This window comes from Mustelus asterias, chromosome 7 (assembly GCF_964213995.1).
Source record: "Mustelus asterias chromosome 7, sMusAst1.hap1.1, whole genome shotgun sequence".
Lineage (NCBI taxonomy): Eukaryota > Metazoa > Chordata > Chondrichthyes > Carcharhiniformes > Triakidae > Mustelus > Mustelus asterias.
In genome coordinates, this window is record NC_135807.1 from 32,257,108 (window position 1) to 32,273,688 (window position 16,581).

At 39.7% G+C, this 16,581-nt stretch overlaps 1 protein-coding gene across 6 annotated transcripts in view; it reads right to left on the reverse strand.

The window, feature by feature from the left end:
* Positions 1-2,275: 2,275 nt before the first annotated feature.
* LOC144495615 (DNA topoisomerase 1-like) overlaps positions 2,276-16,581 on the reverse strand; it is a 104,404-nt gene continuing 90,098 nt past the window's right edge. For all 6 annotated transcript variants that reach the window (XM_078215832.1, XM_078215834.1, XM_078215833.1 and 3 more), the window contains 7 exons: positions 13,626-13,811; positions 10,703-10,771; positions 10,404-10,518; positions 9,253-9,380; positions 8,195-8,289; positions 4,073-4,222; positions 2,276-3,510 (listed from right to left, as the gene is read on the reverse strand). In XM_078215832.1, coding sequence (XP_078071958.1) covers positions 3,408-3,510; positions 4,073-4,222; positions 8,195-8,289; positions 9,253-9,380; positions 10,404-10,518; positions 10,703-10,771; positions 13,626-13,811 — 846 coding nt within the window. In that variant the 3' untranslated portion in view covers positions 2,276-3,407. The remainder of the gene's footprint in view (positions 3,511-4,072; positions 4,223-8,194; positions 8,290-9,252; positions 9,381-10,403; positions 10,519-10,702; positions 10,772-13,625; positions 13,812-16,581) is intronic.

Here is a 16,581-nt window from a genome sequence, read left to right on the forward strand (position 1 = left end):
ATCACTATCAACAGCTGCTGTCAGAAAAAAAAATTGGCATTGTGTGTTTCTTCTGTACTCTTGCCTTTTTCAATTCCCACACAATTACAATTAAAATGCCAGCAGCCTGCTCAATTATCACATACAATTCCACTCCAGGGTTGCTTTTTAGTGGTGAAACCTGTCATCAGCTGACAGTGCTGTAGCTAGGACTGGGCTATAAAATAGGCTCTGGGTCAAACAGGAAGACACTACCATGGCCAACATTTTCCTGTACAACTCAGAGGGCACAAAGTTGACAGGTGTTCTCTAAAATTTAAATTTCTCTTGTAAATATTTCACATTACATTGGTTTCACTTTATTCATCTGTGTGTTATCATTATTTGTTGAGACTAACTTAGGCAGATAACAATGTACTGGCATGAATGGCTGGTTAAAGCTATTTTCTTCATTTTGGAGGAAGCAACTTTTTTTTGTTCATTCTTTATTGCTCATATTAGTGCCCAGTGTTGTACCACTACTGTGGACATGGCTCAATTGGTCTTCCCTTCTATTTGTAAAGGACATTGCCCAAGATCACACTCAGTGGGGATAATTGAAAGGTTGTACATGAACGCAAAGCCCAGCAAGGACTCTACTATCCAACAGCCAGACAGACCCACATTAGACAGCAATGAGTGCCCCATAGGCCCCTCATTTTCTTGGTAGTCCCTACACACCCAGGATGGTAGGCCCTGACCTCTTCCACACCAACTTCTGTCCTTCCTTTGAATCCACTTCTATTCATCCTGACCCCATCTATCCTCTCGGGTTGCTCTTCTAATCCTCTATGCCCTCAAACCAACTCCACACCTACCCAACTCATCCTTGTAAATACCAAGTCTCCAGATAAGCTGCCATTCTCCAATTCTTATCTCTTGTGCTGTAGAATTCAACAAGGAAAACCTGACCTCAAACAGCTATGCAAAAGCTGGATGGTGCATATACTCTTGAATCAAACATGAACAGAATGCAATGTGATTCTTGTGCATGAAGGTAGGACCTTATTAAATAGAAATATTATGCTAATGAATTCCATGTATACAGATATATTACAAATATATGTCACAGGGAAAAATGAGGCCTAAAACAGCAAAAACACAACCTTTGCATCTCACGCCACTGTCAGGAAATCAGAATTGATGTGTATCCTGCCTAATTCAGTCACCCATCACACCACATATCCCACTTTTATTCCATACAATCCTCCTCCCTATCAACTCCGTTCCTCTCTCCACAGAATGCTGCCTGGCTCACTGAATATTTCGATCATTTTCTTTTTTATTGAATGCATTAATCTGCTTGAGAAAGCAGCAAAACAAACATAAGCCATGTTGGAAACATAGTTGAAAGGAAGACAGGAATGATGGAGCAAGGTGAAAGGGTGAGTGGATATTTACATAGACTTGCATTTATACAGCACCTTTGACAATCTCAGAACATTCCCATGAAGTCAACCTACAGATAATTAAGTACTTTTTGAAATGTAGACACTTGTAACATATGAAATATTACATAGAGTGTCTAGAATAGGAAGCGATTCATTTCAGGTACCTAAGGACCATTCATAGGGTTTAAAGTGTATTTGCATGGGCAACTAAAGGTTTTGGGTTACTAAGTGAATGGAGAGATTACATTTGCATTTTAAACTGGCAAGGACAGTAGATTCAGTTCAAAAATTACAAAATTAGTTGAATTAAAATAAGTAGCCAGAAAAAAAAAGAGTATGTGAAGTTATACAAGCATTATGTATGACATATACCAAAATACTGACACACTTATTCCAAGAATCTTGAAATAAGCAAGTACAAAACTAAGAGCATTGCTGAAAAAGTGTATTGATGAGTGCAAGGCAAAGAGCTTCGACTTGTCTTTTTTTCAAGCAATATTCAAGTTCTATATTTTTAAAACTAAGGGTCTTAGCAGTTAGCATGCGAATATGAGACTTAAACCACTGCAGAACAGTGACCAACAAAAGCTAATTGGACATTGAACTGTATAGCCAGATGAAGTTGTGAACAAACTTTATCGCACCATATCACATTCGCCACTTGAATAACAGTTGTCAAATCACATCCAACTCTAGCGATAACTATTTCTTGGAGGCTATGCATTTGTCATTTTGTTAATTCTACATTGGTATATTTGCCTTGTAGGCAAATATCACACTACCAGATTAAGGTTTAGCAAACGTCAATTCAAATAAGGCACATGCAAATTAGCAATCAAGACTGGACCGTTATGTTTTTCAGTAAATGAGAGAAATATTCTTTTTGTTTGCATGGTGTTATGCAAGTGGGCAAAATGTGGCATGGAGTTAGTTTGGTGGGTTTTTTTTGTGAGGGCCTGCTGGTTTTTCAGATTTTCGTTCTGATTCTTTAGATTTATTTGACCTTTGAATAGCATTGTGTAGAAAGAATATACTCATCAGAAAATCTTACTCCAGTTGCTGGTTCTGCAGTGGGTGAGGATTTCAGTGCTTTGTCTTTTTCATGCTGCCCAAATGAAATTTCCAGTTAAGTGGCCTTATCCTTAACTCATGTTAAGATTCATTACACAGTGCCACCTAGAGGCAGACTATTTTTAAAAAAGAATGTTCTGACTGTGTACCATTCTTAACATACAATTAATTGATCAGTTTCCCGTTTTCTTAGGCCTAAAACATAGGGATTACTTGAGCCTGAATCCAGAGACTATAGCATCAATCTATAAACGGAAGGGGTAGTCACTTTAATTTTCTAACCTAGTTTCATAGGACTTGGGTTTCTGTTCAACTGACTTATAATGCTCATCGTATTACTCACTTGTTTTTGCTCTACGCTATTGTCAATGGCTTGAGCTAATTGGAGATGCTGCATTGCTGTGTGGCAGGTAGTGTACTTTACAGGTAACCATCATTCCTTCTACACTGTGCAATAGCTCTCAAGTTCCCATGCAAGCCAAACAAAGCTGGCCCAAGAGACCGCACACTTAAAACAAATCACCTACTATTGCAAAGAAACATTGGAGGATACTTGCAGGTAATATCAAGAACTTTTTGATAAGGATGATTGAGAGATGTACTGAGACAGTATATAATTGCATGTTTCATTTTTTTCTTTAGAAGCTCATCATGTTATTGCCACATGGTGCAATACAGCACCATTAAGCCAAAAACTTGTACTTTCATTAAGCTTCACATATTTCAGTCACTTTCATCTTAATTATTTCCACTGAACATTTCTCACCAACTGTGCAGCAAAGCAAATTAAAAAATAATAAATTTGCAAATATAAACAGATTGAAAGAAACAAATTCAAAGAAGAGTGTTCAAGTGCAGATTTTTGTAATCTTTTTGGCTCCCTGAGGTATTGTACAATCGTTTTTTGTGGTGTAGATGAGTTCTGTTTTAGAATTCAAAGTTTTCATCAGTCATATCAATGGCCCAGGCAAATTTCTCTCTCTGCGTCTTGTTGTAGATCTTCTCAATGGGAACGTTCCACTTCTTACACCTTCAAAGGCAGGAGATAAATGGGTAAACACATTTCATTTAGTCAGTAATTCAATTGCAATTTCAAAAATATGCAAGATAACACAAAAGATGAAAACAGTGACAGAATTACAAGCCACATGGGAAATAGTCAAAGAGTAGGGTCAGGGCCCAAGTCCTAATATTTGGAGGGTGAGGCAGAAAGATCTCAAAAAGGCTTCTGTTTGGAATATTTTTTAAAATGTTAATTTGAAAAAAACATGGTCAGAAATATACCAGTCAAATCAATATGTGAAGGGGAGGAAGGACCAGTTAAAGTTGAGGGAAGAAATTTTGCCGGGACAAAAATCAGATTCTGGGTCTCAAGTTTATGCCTTCGTCCTATATACTTGAAAAACTGAATTTGATGCGTAGGGGTGCAACAGTATTAAAATATCGCCTCTACTTCCAACTACTTGGCACATTAATGTGACTTGACCAATATTGTTTCTTGTAGTATAGATTATTCAAGATAACAAATGACATCAATCCCATGTCTCAACAGCAGCACTGTATGTCATAAATTGTGTCTAGTTCTTACTGACCAAGCAACGGTGATTCTGGGATCAAGATAGTTGAGTTTGGACGTGCCCAAAGCAATCTGCTTGTTCTCCTCTCTGTCTGTTGCTTGAACTTCCAGCTTCATTAGTTGTTCTTCTAACCTCTGTAATAGTTTCTTCTTCTTCTCCACCACCCTGCATAAAGAAGTTTTATGAGTTTCCTTTCAGAACAGGAAAGTTATTCCTCATTTCCCATCTTCTTGCCCCAATATGACAAGTGACAATTTACATTTCTTTGGGAGATAATAGAAAATTTAAGAGGACTCACTTCAACACCAATCTCTTGTCTCAATTCTTCTTGCTCCCATCCCAAACATTTACTTTCTTGACCGATTCTAGGATACAGTTCCTTTGCCTGCTCTTCATTATCTTGCCACGTGGCATGGTTCAAACTAGCTTGTCAGGGGGATGGGAACCAGAAGTGTGGTCCAAGGAAGTAAAGTTGCTAACAGGAAATAGTGGGACCAGAAGGCAGGAGAAACAAAGCGAAGCATTGAGTGCGTGTCGAATAAAGAATGATGTCAAAAAAGTTAAGGGCATGCTACCCAAATGCACGCAGCATACATAAGGTAGGTGATCTAAAGGCACAAATAGAGATAAATGGATATGATATGATTGCCATTACGGAAATATGGCTGCATGGTGATTAAGACTGGGAACTGAATATTCATGGATATTCGCTGTTTAGGAAGGACAGACAAGAATGGAAAGGAGATGCAGTTGTGCTGATAATAAGGGATGGGTTCAGTGCAGTAGTGAGGGAGGATCCCTAATCGGAAGAACAACGTGTGGAATCTGTTTGGGTGGAGCCAAGAAACAGTAAAGGGCAGCGGAAATTGATTGGAGTTGTTTCTAGTAATGGTAATGTGGGGCATGGTATTTATCAGCAGATAGAAACATAGAAGCTCGAAGCAGGAGTAGGGCATTTGGCCCTTTGAGCCTGCTCTGCCACTCACCTTGATCATGCCTGACCATCGCATTCAATATCCTGATTGCCCCTTCCTCCCATATCCCTTTAGCCCCAAGAGCTATATCTAATTTCTCCTTGAAATCAGACAATGTATTGGCCTCAACTACTTTCTATGGTAGTGAATTCCACACATTCACCATCCTCTGGGTGAAGAAATTTCTCCTCACCTCAGTTCTAAAAGGTTTAACCCATATGCTCAAACTATGACCCCTAGTTCTGGACTCCCCCACCATTGGGAACATTCTTTCTGAATCTACCCTGTTAGAATTTTATAATGAGATGAGATGAGAGAAGCATCTAGCATGGGCAATACAGTAATCACTGGTGACTTCAATCTGCACATAGACTGGTCAAACCAAGTAAGCACTAATGCTGTGACAGAGAATTTCTGGAGTGTATTAGGGATGGGTTTCTCGAACAGTATGTTGAAGAGCCAACTAGAGGACAGGCTATTCTAAATTTAGTATTATGTAATTAGTAACCTAGTTGTAAAATAATCTTTGGGGATGAGCGATCACATGTTTGAAAATGAGGAAGTTCAATCAGAAAGACAGGGTGTTAAAGTTGAATAAAGGAAATCATGAAGGCATGAGGGACAAACTGGCTGAGCTGGATTGCGCGAATACATTAAAAGGTATGACTGTGCATAGACAATGGATGGACTTCAAAGAACTATGACGTAGCTTACAAAATACAAAAAGCCAAAAAACGTCAGTCAACTATGGCTGACAAAGGAAGTTGAGGATTGTATAATATTAGAAGAAAAGGTTTATCAAGTTGCCAGAAAAATTCAATCTCGAGGATTGGAAGGTATTTAAGGCTCAGAAACTAATAAGAAAAGGAGAACAAAATAGGAATGCATTCTAGCAAAGAACATAAAAACAGATTGTGCTTTTACAGTCTATGTAAAAAAAAAATCAATCTGGAATTAAGAATCTACTGATGACCATTGTCAGTTGTCAGAAAAACCCATCCGGTTCACTAATGCTCTTTAGGGAAGGAAATCTGCCATCGTTACCTGGTCTGGCCTACATGTAACTCCAGATCCACAGCAATGTGGTTGACTCTCAACTGCCCTCTGAACAAGGGCAACTAGAAATGGACAATAAATGCTGGCCAGCCAGTGACACCCATGTCCCATGATGGATGAAAAACAGAAAGTGTTTGGCCAAGATAAATGTGAGTCCAATACAGGCAGTCAGAGAATTCATAGTGGGGATTAGAGAAATGGCAGAGAAGCTAAGTGATTACTTTGAGTCTGTTTTCATGAAGGAAGGTACAGGAAATCTCTCTGATGCAGAGATCCAAGAGATTAGCGCAATTGTGGAGTTGAAGGAAAGTAGTATTGGAGAAATTAATGAGGCTTAAAGTTACGAAGTCCCCTGGACCTGACATTATGCATCCCAGAGCGCTGAAAGGGGTTGCTAAAGATAGCAGATGCAGTGGTGATCATCTTCAAAAATTCTAAAGATTCTGGAATGATTCCTGAAGATTGGAAGGTAGCAAATGTCACCCCACTATTTGAGAGAGAGAAAAAAAACAGGAAACAACAAATGTGTTAAGGAAAATGCTAGAATCTATTATAAAGGATGCGAAAAAGGGACACTTGTACAATAATGATTTGATGGCTGGGCTTAGTCAGCATGGATTTATGAATGAGAAATCATGTTTGACAACCTGGAGTTTTTAGAAGATATATTGACAAATAATAAAATTAATAGTTGATGGACACAGTGTATTTAGTTTTCAGAAGGCTTTTGATAAAGTACACCCCTCCCCTCACAGGTTAATTAGTAAAATAAAAGGGCATGGGATCGGAGGCAATATACTGGCATGACTTCAGGATTGGCTAACAGGCAGAAAACAGAGTAGGAATAAACAAGTCATTGTCACATTGGCAAGCTGAGACTAGTGGGGTATGCAAGGATCAGTTCTTGGGTCCCAGCTGTTCACAATATATCAATGATTTTAATGTGGGGTCTGAATGTAATATTTCCAAGTTCACGGATTATACAAAACTAGGTAGAAATGTGTGTTGTGAAGAAGATATAAAGCAGCTATAAGAGGATTCAGCAAAAATATGGCAGATGGAATATAATGTGGAAAAAAGCGAGGTAACCCACTTTTGTAGAACAGATGTGCAGTGTATTTCCTAACTGGTAAGAAATTAGAAAGTGTAAATCTACAAAAGAACAAGAGTGTCCTTGCCTATAAGTTACTGAAGGCTAACATGCAGGTGTAGCAAGCTATTAGAAAGGCTAATGGAATGTTAAGTTTTTATTGCAAGATGATTTGAGAAGAGGATTTGAGTAAAGGAGTAGTAAGGTCCTGCTTCAATTGTACAGAAGCTTGATTAGACCACACCTGAAGCACTGTATGCAGTTTTGGTCCCTTTACTTCAGGATATTATTGCCATGGAGGGAGTCCAACAAAGTCTCACCAGTCTTGCTCCAGGGAGGCAGGACTGTCTTATGAAGAGAAATTGGGCAAACTAGGTCTGTATTCTCTAGGGTTTTGAATAATGAGAGATCACATTGAAACCTACAAAATACTTAAAGGAATAGACATGGTGGATGCAGGTAAGATGTTTTTCTTGGTTGGGTAGTCTAGAACCACCAGGCACAATTTCAAAATAAGGGGGATGTCACTTAGGAATGAGATGAGGAGAAATTTCTTTACACAGAGTTGTGAATCTTTGGAATTCCCTACCCCAGAGGGCTGCGGAAGTTCAATCATTAAGTATGTTTATGGTAGAGAGTGGGTTATGGGGATAGTGTGTGTAAAAGGCATTGAAGTGTCCAATCAGCCATGATCATATTGAATGGAGGTGCAGACTTGATGGGCTGAATGGCCTACTCCTGTTCCCATCATCAACTGACTGGTAGGCATCTTTTGAGAGTTTATATGGCAGAAAAATTGAAACTCTCTCCTCTGATGGAAAAATCCAGACAAGAAAACAATCTTAAAATTTGAGCCAGGCTGTTCAGTGGTGAGAGCAGTAGAAATTTGGAATTCTCATTCAAGTAGCTGTGGGGCTATGCCAATTGAAAATACCAAAACTGCAACTGATCCAACTGAATGCTCTTGCTTCAATATGAAGTTGTTTAATAAATCTGTATGGTCCTGGAAATACTTACTGTTTTGATCTTTCATCTTTTTTCACCTTGTAATCCACCTTGGCATTTTTCAGATCGTGCTTAGCTTCTACAATATGTTCCTTTTTGGTTTCAATCTGCCAATAGAGAAGTATGAACTCTAATCACAGCTTAATTGTTAATGTTGTGTTTACAGATCAGCATCCCAAACATTAATTAGTGCCATTATCTGTCAGAAAGAGAGAAACTAGTAGTCCTTTTCCTCTTCCTGACCAAGACTTGCCTTCGAGGTGCGCAGAGTGCGCCTAATAGTCTTTCAATGAACAGATAAAGCCACAATGAGCCAAATGGTTTGTGCTGTAAAATTTTATGATTCTACATTTAAAAAACAAGTATAGCCAGATGAAGTTTGTTATGGATACTGCAGCCCCCTAGCTGAGAAGAGCTGCTTTAGAATGTTACTCTGAACTGCTTCAGGAAACAAACATGTCCATGATTATTTCATTTTTTTCATTGCATACTTCAAACTTTTCAACATATTTATTTTATACTGTACAGATTGTAACCTGCAAAGTCACACCGAACAAATGGAGTAACAAGTCGGCTAAGAACAAGTGAAAGGGGTGGCTCCAGTCTATTGTGCAAGTGCCTCAGAAAATGATTCAAAAGCATTATCATGCATGATTAAGAGATTGCCTATTTGAAGTTTTAAATATCAAGGGAATTGGCAAACGTAATTTAGACCAATTGCTCACTCAAGTGAAGATTTTGAATAAAAGTCAACAAAGGAATAAGTTAGAACATGTAGGGCAGTTCAGTGGAAGTCATTGTGGGACAAGTTATTCAAAGACCATAAATGAATATATGATATAAATGGATTTGCAACACAATTTCAAATGTTTCTCAAAGAAATATTGAAATACTGTGGCAAGTTTTATAGAAGGAGCAATTTCCTTGCAGTAATACCCTGTTCTTATTCGAGAATATGTAAAAAACACAATAGTCACTTTGTGCCAGCCCAATCCACAACAACAAAATGAATGAGTTTTGTTTTGTTTATTTTGCTATGCATTTTCTGCTCAGGCCATTAAGAAATCTACCTTGGACTGAATGCTTTTCATGGATTTCTCAAAGGTTTTTGGGGGTGTCCTCTGGTGGTTGCAAAGAATGGCCACTGCTCTGTTGGCTCGGTTGTAGGACAAGATCTTTTCTGAAATACTTTCTTCGGCTGTGAAGAAAAGTATATAATGTCATTAATCAAATAATTGATTCACTACAAATTAACAGTTTCAGACAAGGTTTTAGAGGAGTCAGAATTATGTAGCAATGACTTTTTGACAAGAATCAGAAATCATAAGAATAGAGTGGCACGGTGGTTAGCACTGCTGCCTCACAGCACCAGGGACCTGGGTTCGATTCCAGCCTTGGGTGACTGTATGGAGTTTGCACATTCTCCATGTCTGCGTGGGTTTCCTCTGGGAGCTCTGGTTTCATTCCATAGTCCAAAGATGTGCAGGTTAGGTGGATTGGCCACTTCCATTAGTTGGACTCATACCTAGCACAAAGCTAGATAATTATTGCTGTTAAAGGATAGTCACCTCAGTCCCAGGACATTACTGCAGGAGCTCTGCAGGGTGGTGTCCAATCATCTTCAGCTGCTTATCAGTGACCTTCCCATCATCATGAGGTTAGAAGTGGGGTTGTTCACTGATAATTGCACAGTGCTCAGCACCATTCGCATCTCTTCAGATAGCAAAACAGTCTGTATCCATAGACAACATAGAATCATATCATAGAATCCTATAATACAGAAGGAGGCCATTTGGCCCATCCAGTCTGAAACGACTACAATCCCATCCAGGTCCTATCCCCATAAATTTACCCTAGCTAGTCCCCCTGACATGAGCTGACAAGTGGCAAGTAACATTTGCACCACATTTCATTTGGAGAGCTGGTGCAGACATGATGGGCCAATTAGCCTCCTTCCACACTAACAATTCTGAGTTTTCACACATCTATCACAACGCTATGAGAAATTGGAAATGTGCCATGGAATCTTTTACAATCACCCAGATTAAAGTCCAATCTGAAAGATGACACCTCCAATAGTGTAGCACTCCCTCAGTGCTGCAGTGCACACTCTGCCATGATTTTTATGCTTAAGCCCTGGAATGGAACTTGAGACTCAGATGAGTGCGCTACCAACCTATACCAACAAAAGAGTTCAATATTAGGATAATGATTCACTTACGGTCAGTCAATTCTGTTAACTGTTCTTGCAATGTGATGGAGGCATTGTATGTTCGAAACACTTTGGCAGTAAGCCCCTCCATTAACTCCTGAAGGTGTTTGTTCAGGTCAGAGGTCTAAAAAGAGAAAATACATTAGTTCTCTTGCATTAGTTCCAGAAAGATGTCTAATCCTTAGTTGGTGGGAAAATCTGATCTCGACAGATTCCCCTCAGCATCACTTTCCTATAATTACACAAAAGGGCTGATGTAACTGCCCTTGTTAAACTCACAAATGTAAATTTATCGAAAAAAAACATACGTTCAATCTGTCAAACAGGTCATCTACAGGATCCTTATTCTCCATGAATAATTTCAGATTCTTGAACACCTGGGAGAAAGAAATACAAGTAACATATCACAATGGAATTGTATATTTTGTACAAACACACCCAAGTACAAGAAACAAAAGACATGCCTTTATATAGAACCATTCATGACTTCAGGGCATCCAGAAGTGTTTTACAATCAATTAAGTACTTTTGAAGAATAGTCACTTTTGCCATGCAGGAAATAAGGCACCTAAAACATGCACAGCTTTGTCCCAAAACAGCAATGTAACACATGACCAAAACATTTTGCCTTTTTATTAGTAGGGCTGAGAATTGTATACTAGTCAGGACACTGGAGAAAGAGTTCCTTTGCTCTTTTTCAAATAAGAAAACCCACCAACACCTCTACTTTCTCAGGAGGAAACTTGGCATGTCTGCAACAATGCTCACCAATTTTTTATAAATGCACCATAGAAAACATTCTTTCTGGATGTATCACAGCTTGGTATGGCTCCCGCTCTGATCAAGACTGCAAGAAACTACAAAGGGTTACAAAGCCCAGTCCATCACACAAACCACCGTCCCATCCATCGACTCCGTCTACACTTTTCGCTGTCAGCATAATCAAGGACCCCATGCCACCCTGGACATACACTCTTCCACCTTCTTCTGTTGGGAAAAAGATACAAAGCGCCTGGGATCATGTACCAACTGACTCAAGAACAGCTCCTTCCCTGCTGCCATCAGACTTCTGAGTAGACCCATCATACATTAAGTTGACCTTTATCTGCACCCTAGCTATAATTGTAACACTACATTTGCACCATCTCCTTTCCTTCTCCGCTATGTACTCTGAATGGCAAGCTTTGTCTGATTAGCATGCAAGAAACAATACTTTGCACTGTATCCCAATATATGTGACACTAAAAATTAGATAGTCCCGTGGAGTCTGAGACAGCAGATAGGGTCTCTGTTCGACTTCTCACAGTCACACCTCGAACAATGTAGCTGTGAAGTGTCAGTGTCGATTATGTGCTCAAGGTTTTGGAGTGAAGCTTGAACCCACAACCTACAGACTCAGGAAAGAATACCAACTGAGCCGTGGCTGACATTCTGAGGTTGTCACACACAGGCATAGTCAGACAAAGAGGGAAGATCATGTGACTAACAGGGTAATTCATCATAATCCAGGATTAGAAACACAGAAGTCAATTTTAATTCAGTCATTCCACTCGGTTGGATACCCTAATGTTCTCAATAGAATTTTAGTAAAGTTCAATAAATAGACAAGTGAAATATTCCTATTATGCTATTTGAACTACAAAGAAGTACTCAGAACTCTTTATAGATATTGTTCTACTAAATTTGGGCTCTGTTTGGATACCACTTCATTGAGCTAAGAATGCAGGCTCTCAGTGTCAGGAATAATCAGCACTGATAATTTAAAGACACCTTACCCAATGGTTCAGACAATTTAGCCAGATGACCCACCTAATCTGCAATGAGTTAGAAGACAGATGGGAGATGAAGGAAACAAAAATTCAGCTTCTCACTTCTGATGGTCGTTGGGGGACCCTGCTGAATGTGGATTTTGGATGAGGACAAAACTGGGCTCAGCTATAATGTTTCAATCCAGTGATCACCTATTGTCCAAAAATTTCAAAACCAGATTATATTAGCCAAAGGCTTAGACTGACATCAACTGGCAAAAGATGGCACACATTTTTCCTTTGTCCAGTCATTTTCACAGTTGTGATAGGCGCAAATGCCAAGTCTTGCAATTCAATTTACAGTAGAACCTGACAAAAATGTGACTACATCCAGGGAGGTATGCTAGAACACAAGTCACTGAGCTAATGGGTCAAGAGAACATGAGACTGAGGAAAGCAATTAAGTTAGATATTAAAGAGTTGGCTCAATGTGCAAAAAATTCAGAATCCTACATCAAGAAATTTAATTTGCAGAATCATGGTGGCTGCACTCCCAGTTCACATCATGACTGCCTCTGGGTGCTGCCTCCATGCTCAAGTGTTCAGTCAAAATTCTTGTGTTATTTTGCAAATCCCCTGAAGAATCCCTACAGACAGCCCTGGGATCCGTGACCCCCAGCTCAAGGATCACTGCATTTATGCACCCAGCACGAATATAATGCCATGATGCAGGCTGTGCTTTGGATCATATCTTACATTAAGTCCACAATCTCAATTGCGGTGTGTTGCAGGGGCTAAGTGTTTCAGCAGGTAACTGGTACGAAGTTATGCACATCAGGGTTTGAACCATGTGACGTCGTCGTCAATTGCAAATGCATCAGGGTAAGGAATTAAAAACTGGCTTTGGAATCCTCCTCTTTGGAGAAGCAAGAACAAAATCTATCTAAACTTTTTACTACTAATCATCTTTCAATAACTATACCGAGAATGCATATGCAAATGCAGGGTTCAGTTTGGGTGTCATGTTCCACTATGATCAAGAATGTGCCAAAAATCATAGTCTGACTTGAATTAGTGTTTGATTTAATGTGGTTGGTAGATAGCAGGCATGGCTTCCAAGTGCTATTCTTAATGAAAACTCCGCCAAACTTTGTCACCAATCCATGAAGACTGAGCTAGATCACAACTGTACCCACTTTCCATTGTCAGATTCTCTTCAGCATCTCAGATATCAAGGTCAATTTAGTAATCACACTGTAGCCCCTCAAATCAGAGGACATGTAGCTCGTCAGCATAGCTCAGCACTACACCATTGATACATTCACAACTGAGTTATTCAAGGAATTTGTTCAGATTTAAACAATCATATTTTGGTTCTAAACAACCATTATTGAAATAATTGAAATGGCCAGATTAAGGCCAGTTCAGATGATTAATGGTTTTACGTAGGGTACTTGCATTTCTTACTGGGAACACTCTGTACCTGTTTCTCCACTGGAACTTTGTTGTAATATCTGATGGAGTCCTTTCCAAGGAAATCAAATTCCACCACGCACGGCTGTCCTCCATCGTCAGCATGCAATTTAATATGTTCGACCCGGAGTGAGCAGCAACCAACTGTATCAGCAGTCTCTCCTTCCTCCTTCTCATTCCCAGCTCTCAAAGCCAACTGCAGATGAAATACAACTACATGATCAATGTCCATGCATTGCATGTTTGAAGGGATTTACTCAATCTTCCATTATTGGGATGACTATGGCCTAAGTTTTGCGGTTGTAAAACTGTGAAACTGAAAAACATCTGATATCTGCACATGTGAAGTTAACAACTGAACATCAAAAGATTGCAAAAAAAGGGTAATCTCAAGATTACTCCAAGTGCTAGTGAGAAATTCTAATGAGAAACAGGTAGATAGCACAGATGAATATATGGCAGATAAATATGCGGGGTGGAGTGAGGCTTTAAAAAAGTTTCTGCGGCACTTGGACCAGCTTTGGGGCAGGAAGTACTTGTGCTAACTAGGAATGTTGAACCGGAACAGGGTTGGTACTAATGTCTTGATGAGTATTTATCCAAAGCTGTTGGAGTATGTTTAAACCAAGTTAGAAGATCAAAGGACACAGCAGGAGAAAGAAAAGGCAAGGTACACAGACAACCAGAATGGACAAACAACAGAAGAATAGTTTGAGAGAACAGGAGAAAAGAAAGCAGGCCAGCATGGTACTGGAATGCGTGTGTGTTAATGTGAAGAGTGCTGCAAATAAGCTCGAGGAGCTATAGGCACAAGTTGCCAGAGAGGAAACCCTGTTTAAACATAGCTAGGAATATCTAGTTGCCATCTCTGCCTATGTACTCAAGGAGGATATGAAAGGGAAAAAAGAGGGGAGGAGATGACTCTGCTGATCAAGGTTAATACTACAGTTCTACAAGAGTGAGATATACTTAAATAGACTCAGTTTTTGAATCCTAGAGTGAAGGAACAGAACAAATAAAACTGTTTAATTGCTAGGTGTTTACTATAGCCACCCAAACAATTAAAAAAAAAGTGATAGAGAAGCAAATCTGTAGGCAATTGGAAAAAAACAGTCGTAAGAAAGACACTCTCACACAGGCTGGAAAAAATAGTAGCGAGTGAAGAACTCTGAAAATATGTACTCAAGAGCTTTACTAGGACGCGAATGTCACTGGCAGGATCAGTATTTGTTGCTCATTCCCGATTACCCTCAAAGAGGTGGTGGTGAGCCTTTTTGGACCACCGCAGTTCATCTGATTGTAGGTAATACTTACTAGCTCACTGAGAAATAATGTATTGCTGGATTAAATTTTGGGGAATGAAGTAGAGCAAAGAGTGAGTTTCCGTGGGAGAATATCTAGGTGACAGTGATCACATCGTAACTGGGTTTAATGTAGTTAGGAAAAAGGGACAAAGAAAAAGTCAAGTGGAAATGCCCAACTGGAAGCCAATTTCAGCGATTTGAAACAAAACCTAGCCCATGTGGACTATAAGGATTGCCCAGGAAAATAGTATAATGAGCAATGACAGACCTAGTGCAGGCATAAACCAAGCAGATTTTCACGATGGCAAAGGATAGGATATCCTAAGCTAGGGCTCCTAGATGACAAAACAAAGATACTACTCATAACTGAAAAAGGAGACAAATGGCAGTTACAGAAAAGAGTGGAAAATAGAGTGATGGGAAGAAAATGAAAATGGCAATAGGGAAGGTGAAAGGAATGAAAATAAAGCAGGTAATATAAAAGGAAACACAAAATCTTTAAAAACATAAAATAAAAGGATAGTTAAAGGAATGATTAGAGTCAAAAAAAGAAATTTTTTTGAGGCAAAGGCATAATTAAGGTGTTGGATGAATACTTTACACTTTAGTACTCCTATACAGTGTCCTTGTGTACATCTACTGCAGTTGATCAACCTTGTTGAGAAGGTGACCAAAGAGGTGGATGAGGGTAAAGCGGTTGATGTGGTGTATATGCATTTCAGCAAAGCGTTTGATAAGGTTCCCCATGGTAAGCTTTTGCAGAAAATACAGACACATGGGATTGAGGGTGATTTAGTGGTTTGGATCAGGAATTGGCTAGCTGTAAGAAAACAGAGGGTGGTGGTTGATGGGAAATATTCATCCTGGAGTTCAGTTACTAGTGGCGTACCGCAAGGATCTGTTTTGGGGTCACTGCTGTTTGTCATTTTTATTAATGACCTGGATGAGGGCGTGGAAGGATGGATTAGTAAATTTGCGGATGGCACTAAAGTCGGTGGAGTTGTAGACAGTGCGGAGGGAAGTGGCAGGTTACAGAGGGACATAGATAAGCTGCAGAGCTGGGCTGAGAGGTGGCAAATGGAGTTTAATGCGGAAAAGTGTGAGGTGATTCACTTTGGAAGGAGTAACAGGAATACAGAGTACTGGGCTAATGGTAAGATACTTGGTAGTGTGGATGAACAGAGGGATCTGGGTGTCCATGTGCATAGATCCCTGAAAGTTGGCACCCAGGTTGATGGGGTTGTTAAGAAGGCGTACAGTGTGTTAGCTTTTATTGGTAGAGGGATTGAGTTTCGGAGCCAGGGAGGTCATGCTGCAACTGTACAAATCTCTGGTGCGGCCGCATTTGGAATATTGCGTACAGTTCTGGTCGCCGCATTATAGGAAAGATGTGGAAGTGTTGGAAAGGGTGCAGAGAAGATTTACCAGGATGTTGCCTGGTATGGTGGGAAAATCGTATGAGGTAAGGCTGAGGGGCTTGAGGTTGTTTTCGTTAGAGAGAAGAAGGTTAAGAGGTGACTTAATAGAGGCATACAAGATGATCAGAGGATTAGATAGGGTGGACAGTGAGAGCCTTTTTCCTCGGATGGTGTTGGCTAGCACGAGGGGACATAGCTTTAAATTGAGGGGTGAGAGATATAGGACAGATGTTAGAGGTAGGTT